Below are 8,131 nucleotides of genomic sequence, written 5' to 3'. Positions count from 1 at the left end.
CTTAAATGAAATTGTTGCAAGGTTTTTGTAAATCACTATCATACTGTTAGAATCAAATACTTCCACTTATTGATTTAAGAAACGAGAAAAATGAAAGAATTTTAATTATAGCAGAAACAAATTACGGTTGCGGAATTATGAATCTTAAATAGTTGCCATAGTTTGTCCAATTTTTCGTGGCTGCTCTAAACACTGTGCAATCTCTATAAACAATGCTCCTATCCAACTATCTTGACGGCTTTTTATTTAAAAATTTTGACCTTTTCTAGAAACAACCATCCCAGTACGCATAATTAGCCAAGAAATCATTCAATTATAAATATTTTATACACTTTTATTCCATAGATGATTAAGGGCTATGAAAATTCAGGCACTTGCATTATAATAAACGGAACATAACAGCCATGTTTTATCCCAGGAATTCGTATCAATCAGTTTGTTTTTTCAAATACAGACTGTAGTACTGCTTTTGTACAAATACCTGGAATCGCAGCGAGCGTACAGTACTCTTTGACACCTCCGGTGCTCGTTGTGCGCAATTTCTCCAGTTTTTAAATTCTTTCACGTTCTGTTTGATGCTTTCATTCACCCAAAATTGTTAGACTCGCCTTATATGAAAGACGGATATACAATTTCAGAGCGGTAAATGAAATTTCATGAAAAAAACTTGGATTTCGAAAGCAATTACGAAAAAGATTGCAAAAATCGAGCTTAATAATTATTAATCGAATGTCAAAAAAATTCATTATGCACAGTATTGAATTTTTTTTCTCCATTTATCCTTCGTTAGTTAGAATTACCATACAGTGCCTTGTAGGTACTACTTTGTAAAGAGTACAAAAAAAAAAACTTCAAGAATACTTGCAGCACAAATTCAAATGGCGACTCCCAGTAGTAAAATGATTGATTTCGGTTGCCAGGCTACGAGGAAAATAATTATTTATTTTATTTTACTTTATTTATTTCCCTCTCGTCCCTGACTGTCGTACTAACATAGAGATTTAAACTTTTGTGAGAAGTTAGAGGTAAAAGATTCCTTCCAGAGAGGTGGCAGCGTCCCAGTGACTTCACCTCTACGAGGAGCAGTCAGAAACATTCTATATTTATATCCAGAAATACCACATTTTCTGACCCTCATCTCATCGTGGTGCAGGGCTGAACTCCTTCGGGAGGGCATAGGGGGCCTAGTCAGTTTTCCACAAAGCAAAACACATTTAATTTGATTTAAGTTTACATTTTCCTACCAAATTTCTCTTGATTTGGATTTTTTGCAAGCCATGGCGGGTGGAAGTGAAAAGAGAGGGGGAGGAAAACCCCTAAAAGCAGACATTTGAGCACATGCAATCGGTTTGGCTAGCTGATGCTTTTTATTAAAAAGAAGAGATTGCCAGGTGAGCAGAAGGTCCTAAAACAGTTTAGAAGCCGGATAATGAGGCTTATGACGAGCCGGATAATGTGCTGGATAATGAGTCCGGATAACGAGTCCAGATGAGTCATGAAAATGAGTCTTCAATGTCATAGGATTTCCCGTCCTGTTGGTCATTTATTTATATTCTGAATTTGAATTCCCTATCTTTTGTGAGGCATCCATGGAGCTCCAATTTGAGCTGAATTTTGTATTTTTGAAACAATTTTGATGCTTTTGCAGTCGGTTTGCTTCCCTGCGTAAGTCAGCATTAGGGGCTTGACAAGTTTCATCTGCTCACCGCCATGTTTGTGGGGATTTTAGTCGTGCGTGACTCGGGGCCATTTTGTCCGCTTTGATGGCGATCGTCAGCTTCGTTCGACGAGGCTTCTGATCTTTGGCAAATGAGCCCCGTGGGGTACAAACTTAATTGAAGACTCCAAGTAGTCCATTGATTTATTTTGGTTGTTAGAAAACAATTATTTATCTTTTTTTTTAACTATTTATTTTTCGACACGAATTCAAGTAGACTCCCAGTATAGTCAATCGATTTATTCCGGTTGTCAGGTTAGGAGGAAAACAAATATTTACTTTTATTTTGCGGCGCGAACTCAAATGGATATTCCATCGAATTTGGATGTATTAATTAATAAACTCGATTTCTGCACTTTTTTGAGGTTCAGTCAGACTCATAATTTAGGGCTGCCAAAACTTCTTGCTCCAAACTCTCGTCTTCGAACATATCGAGGGATGATGTGCTGCAGCTGTAACGGCGCTTGTACACGTCTCTCATACGTTCCCAAAATAATCGGTTTGTTTGTACGGCGTTCAGCGTTGCCTCCACTTTAGGAAATAGTGACACTAGAATTCTGGAAATATAAGAGCATGATACATACAGACAAACATTTTACATAAGTTTTATTTAGGTTTATAAGGTTTTATTTAATTTAGATTCAGTTAACATCTCGAAAGTTTTTTTTATATCTTTTTAAAAGTATTGTTTTTGACATTTTTTAGAAAGAAGTATATGAATTTGAATTCCGAGTCTTGACTTTGGTCTATAACGAGTACGTTACTTGTACATGATCTATAAAACAGTATAATTTAATTATCATCTTTTCTTAAGCTCTTTGTTCTCTGTTATTAGAAAGTTTTTTGATTTTTATTATTATTCTAAATTTTAAAGCAGTGCATCTGTATTATTTAGTAACTTCGATAATTTCCTTATGATGCAACATAATTTTACTTAAATCGGTACCAAGACTTATTAATCGTTTTACTCTTATATCACAGTTAATAAATTGTATTTACGCTTATTGTCAGCTTTGTGTTAAACCAGATTACATTAAAATAATGAATGCAAAATTGTGAAACATTAATAGAAATTAATCTCGCAATATTACTAAAGAATCTCTATTGCTGACAACGTAGTTAATAACCATTACTAATAAATATTATAACATTGTTGATATTTTAATTTTAAACAATCCTCTAAAGGCTTATAACACAGTGTTGTCAGCTCTATTTACAGGCCTGTTATAATAAAAAAAAAGTGGTGGTCATGGATAGATACTTTTTCGGAATAAATGAAATGTTCTTACTACCAGTTCTCTCGAACCTTACTAGGGTTTTTTTAAACAACATTTACACTGGAGTTAGAAATTAAGAGAATTTGTAGATTTGATCGATTATCTTCAGAACTACTGAACCAATTTTAACGAAATATGACGTGTACACACATTGATAGAATACAAAACAAATAACCATCCAACAATTGTAATGCACACGCATGATCGTGCACGACACTCGTTGAAGTCGGAAGGTATGAAACAGCTGTTGCAGAATAAACAAAAAAAATGGGTTAATGTATGGTCCCCTCTGACAAATATACAGGCTTTGCAGCGTCATTTCATACTTGAAGTAAGGCAGTTTATCATTTCCTGTGGCAATTGGTCCTACTCGTTCAGCAGCGCTGTTTTTAGCGAGTTGCAATTGCCCTCCCCAGAGCGTTTCAGGCATGCTCTATAGGGTTGAAGACTGGAGATTTGGCTGGCCAATCCATTCGGCGAATATCCTCACTCTCTAGAAATTCGTCGACCAGAAGGGTCGCGTGTTATCATTCATTAATTTGAACTCAGGGTCGATTGCACCCTTGAAAAAGCAAACATAGGGCTTCAAGATCTCATCCCTATACCTCACATCAGTCACAGAGCCTCTTTCAACGAGAAGTGTGCAGTCATCATACACGATGCCTTCCCAGATCATTAAACCTGCTCCGCATAATTGCCGATTTCGCGGACATTGGAAGATAGGTAGCGGGTTCCTGGTTCTCTCCAATTGAACGTATGGCGAAAATTGGCGTTTAGGCTGAATCGGGACTCCTCAGGTGGAGAATCGTCGCACATTGATCCATACTGCAATATCTCTGCTCTCTGCACCATGCTGAACGGACTCTCCTGTTCGTGAAAGTGAGCGGGAGGCAAACAGCAGGTCTTCTTGCAAACAACCCTCTCTCATGAAGTTGTTTGGAAACAGTCACCCTTGATACACGCGTGCCCGTGGCTACATACAAGTCACGAGAGAGCTAAGAAGCTGTAGCCCCTCTGTTATGCCTCACTATAATGGCCAAATGGCAATCTTCTCTGGCCATCGTGGCTCTTGGACGACCTTGCCTAGGCTTTCTCTCGATGGATCCGGTATCCTGGAACTGCTTCCATAAGTTACACACGACGCTGGGCGTTAAATTGAACTCTCTACAAATCTGAACCTTAGATTGGCCTGCTTCTAGCCTCCCCACAATTTGCCTCCTCATTCCATCATCTAAACGTTGGTGGTTACTCATTTTCACTGTTACAATTTGAATTTAACCTATTGCCGCAAAATAACACCAAGAAATTCGCCAACACAAGATTTACCCTCACTTATAAAGCCTGTTTCTCCACTAGCTCCACCTACAAACACGTGTACGCTTACGCATTTGGTTTACAAGATTTGCATTTTTGTCTAGAAGCAAGCAGTGGTTTTACATTCAGTTCAGTTCTTTTCATGAAATTCGATAAGATATGCAAATTCTCTTAATTTATTTCACCAGTATACTAATCATTCGGTTGATAATGTAGCAAGTTACATTAAATTGCCAGAATATTTGATAAATGTAAATAAAATTATTAATTAAGAAACAAAACTTCACGCTTTTCATTTAAACATTACTAAAAAACTGTTTATAATCAAAATTGCAAATGAGAGAAGGACTGAATTATGAACCTTTGCGCCATTAATAATTAAAATGTGTCAACTTTATGTAAAAACTACCGTGGTGCAGGACATCGTGAAAAGATTCTTACTTGTATGCAGGCAGAACAATATTCTCTATGAATCCTATCTGAAGTTCTGGAATGCATGCTTTCTCTCTGTCCATCATTTCACTTGGATGAACTCCCATCGCTTTCTCTAGATCTCCCTGAGAGAAGAACTCGCTGTAGATCAGTTCCTGTGAATTTTGAGATATCCTCAGCTTTTTAATCCGACATTTGAATATTTATTTAAAAAAAAAGACATCTCAGAGATAAGCTTGCACAATATTTTTCCCCCAATCCACAGTGGGCCAGCATCCAAGGTGTCGTGGCCAAAATTAGTATTACGATAAAATTTGTTTCAAAATTTGGAGGTTTTTATTTAGGGTTTTTTATGTGCAGGTAAATTGAATTCTTGGTTGAAATTTTGAAATACACTAAAAATAACAANCAAACAAACAAAAAAAACCCCCCCCCCAAAAAAAAAAATGGCGGCTGAAATACGGCGAGCAAAAATAAAAAAAAATTATATAGTACGTTTATATAATTAAATATAGCAATGAAAATATAATAATTTCCGTAATTTTATATTAAGAATGAAAAGCAAATTATATTTCCGAAGTAAAATTACAAAATAACGCGAATTACAAAATAACGCGAAAGCATGAAAAAAAACATAATTTTTGTTTTTCGGTATATTTAGTCCACCTTTGCAATATGGGCAAATTGGGGCAGATTTTTTCGAAAGAAGAAACATCAAAGAAGACAACAAAAAAAAGTTTAGCTAATTACCTCGTGGAACTTTTTGGAGATAAGTTTCGAAAGTGATTCAAATATTGTAAAATGTCAAATGATAAGATATAAACTATAAGTATGCCAAGAGTATTAACTAATCCAACAAATTGAAAAATTGAAATCATAATTTCAGACTAATTACTCTGACAAAAATGTAACAAAAAGGTGAAATTCCTATAGATATTTCTGAAATTTAAATTTAGACTAATTACTCTGACAAAANATACCAAAAAAAAAAAACAAAATGGCAGCTGAAATATGGCGAGCAAAAGTAAAAAAAATTGTATAGTAAGTTTAAATAATTAAATATAGCAATGAAAACATAATAATTTCCGTAATTTTATATTAAAAATGAAAAGCTAATTATATTTCCGAAGTAATATTACAAAATAACGCTAAAACATGAGAAAAAAACATAATTTTTGTTTTTCGGTATATTTAGCAATACGGGCAAAATAGGGCAGGTTTTTTCGAAGGAAGAAACATCAAAGAAGACAACAAAAAAAAGTTTAGCTAATTACCTCGTGGAACTTTTTGGAACTAAGTTTCGAAAGTCATCCAAACATTGTAAAATGCCAAATGATAAGATATAAACTATAAGTCTGTCAAGAGTATTAACTAATCCAACAAATTGAAAAATTGTACTGTAATTTCAAACCAATTACTCTGATAAAAATGTAACAGTAAGGTGAAATTCCTACATATATTTCTGAAATAAAAATTTAAAAGTTACATTTAAAAAAAAAAAAAAAATTAAACATATTTTTCATTACATTGTACTCTCGTCGGTCCAAAAAGTAAATTATAATGTTTGGAATGATTATATGAATACTTAATTTAAGCTATATTAAAACTTCCTGCACATATTTTAGTTGAAAATTTCATTTTTGACTTTTGGTCAAAGATCATGGTCTTCTGGTCCACAGTGTGGTCGTGGAAAAAAATATTAATCATCGGAAATTAGAGGAATCAATATGAAAGAAAGAAATCAACGGAATAAAAGTCTATCACCTGGAAAAAAAGTACTATTACCTATTGGCAAAATGGGTCATGGTTTGGATTTGATGGCGTCCACACACTTTTCAACTGTGTTCAAGAGTAATAGTAAACAGTGCGCATGCGTCGTCATTGCATGCATTGCTATGGCGACAGCTACTGTTATTCTTTTTCTTTTTACTAGCAGGCACTTTTAATGTATTTACCTAATAACAATTTAAAGTATTTTTAAAATTCTTTTTATTTTTAACGTATAATTACTGGCTTGACGGTGATTTTAATATATATATATATATGAATGCTAAAGAAGGAAAAGTATTTTGTGACGTCTTGAAACACGTTCATAGGCAGGATATGAAAATCAATCCGGCGACAAACATCAATTGAGACAGTTTTTGCAACCCATGATTTGAAATGCTTAACGGAGTCAATCCAGAAAGAAAAAGCATTTGACCAATGGGTAACCAGTGGTCGTAATAAGGTGATCACAACTTTCTTGTCGATTTATTTTTTTACCTTATCTTCACATTGATAAATATTTCTTAAATTTCTGGTTCCGCGTTTTAGAATTATGTCGTGTTATAAAAAATTGCAATTTTGAAAATCTTGTACGGTATACTCTCGGTGTCTCAAAGTTGAAGGGAAGCTAAAGAAAAAAAAATGCTAGTTTTCGAGATAACTAGTTCAAAAATAAATATGTTCTAAAAAGTAGAAAATATATTCTCTAAAATATTGCTCTAAGAAGTATGAGTCATGAGATATAAGAATAACTACTAATAAATATGTTTGTAATGATAGTTGACTATAAGTCAAAATACAGCAATGCTAATTTTTAAAAGTAAGACAAAAATAATTATGGATTAAATAGAAAAGAATTGGTTTACACTAAACTTACATTGTGCATTTTTTTTAGCAAAAAACTCATTTTCTATTTCGAAAAAAATTTGACGTTACAAGGTTTTGAGATGAAACCCTTCGACATAGGAATTAAAATTAACACTAGGTGGATAACATTAGAGGAAAATATTTTTTTGACGTAACAAGGTTTCGAGATATAGAAATTCAAGATATCGAGAGTATACTGTATAATAAAATAAAAATAACTGTCTGCGTTCGAAAACCACATGGATTTATGATAAAATCTATGCAAAATCGAACTAACGTGGTCAAAACTCGAAAAGTGATAACTCTTTTACGCAATTCGAGATTCAATAATTGTAAATCACGTAATAGCTCCATTTAAAAAATATCAGGATTTTTAAAATTGTTTTGTAATCTATATAGGTATAATTGCCGAAGAAGTGGTTTGAAAAACAATGTGAATTCAAGACGAAACCGCCGCAAATCGAATAACAGAGCATGCTTCCCTTCTCTTTAATGCTGTGGCATACGATTCCAGATGCTTTGCTCTGTGTAAATTTGCTGTTCTTAAGAGTCGAAACAGTTGGTACAGTCGGCAAAAAAAAAAAGATATCACCCTGAATAATTTTCGTTCTAATGATCGGATTTTCACGAACTAAGTGTTAATCTTAATGGTTCCTGGGGGTGACCTCAAATATGCTAATTAATTAGTGCTAACTATTAATTAAGTTACGAAATCAGACACAAAAACGTACTTTCTCTGAATAAACATATATTTTTT

At 33.8% G+C, this 8,131-nt stretch overlaps 1 protein-coding gene across 4 annotated transcripts in view; it reads right to left on the bottom strand.

The window, feature by feature from the left end:
• Window positions 1-1,631: 1,631 nt before the first annotated feature.
• The window catches only part of LOC107443257 (cGMP-dependent 3',5'-cyclic phosphodiesterase-like), a 104,921-nt gene continuing 98,421 nt past the window's right edge, over window positions 1,632-8,131 (bottom strand). For all 4 annotated transcript variants that reach the window (XM_071177905.1, XM_071177906.1, XM_071177903.1 and 1 more), the window contains exons 26-27: window positions 4,750-4,895; window positions 1,632-2,274 (exon numbers count right to left, since the gene is read on the bottom strand). In XM_071177905.1, the coding sequence (XP_071034006.1) occupies window positions 2,085-2,274; window positions 4,750-4,895 (336 nt within the window). In that variant the 3' untranslated portion in view covers window positions 1,632-2,084. The remainder of the gene's footprint in view (window positions 2,275-4,749; window positions 4,896-8,131) is intronic.

The sequence above is a fragment of the Parasteatoda tepidariorum genome, chromosome 2 (assembly GCF_043381705.1).
Source record: "Parasteatoda tepidariorum isolate YZ-2023 chromosome 2, CAS_Ptep_4.0, whole genome shotgun sequence".
In the NCBI taxonomy this organism is placed as follows: domain Eukaryota; kingdom Metazoa; phylum Arthropoda; class Arachnida; order Araneae; family Theridiidae; genus Parasteatoda; species Parasteatoda tepidariorum.
This window is presented reverse-complemented; position numbering and strand designations above follow the sequence as displayed.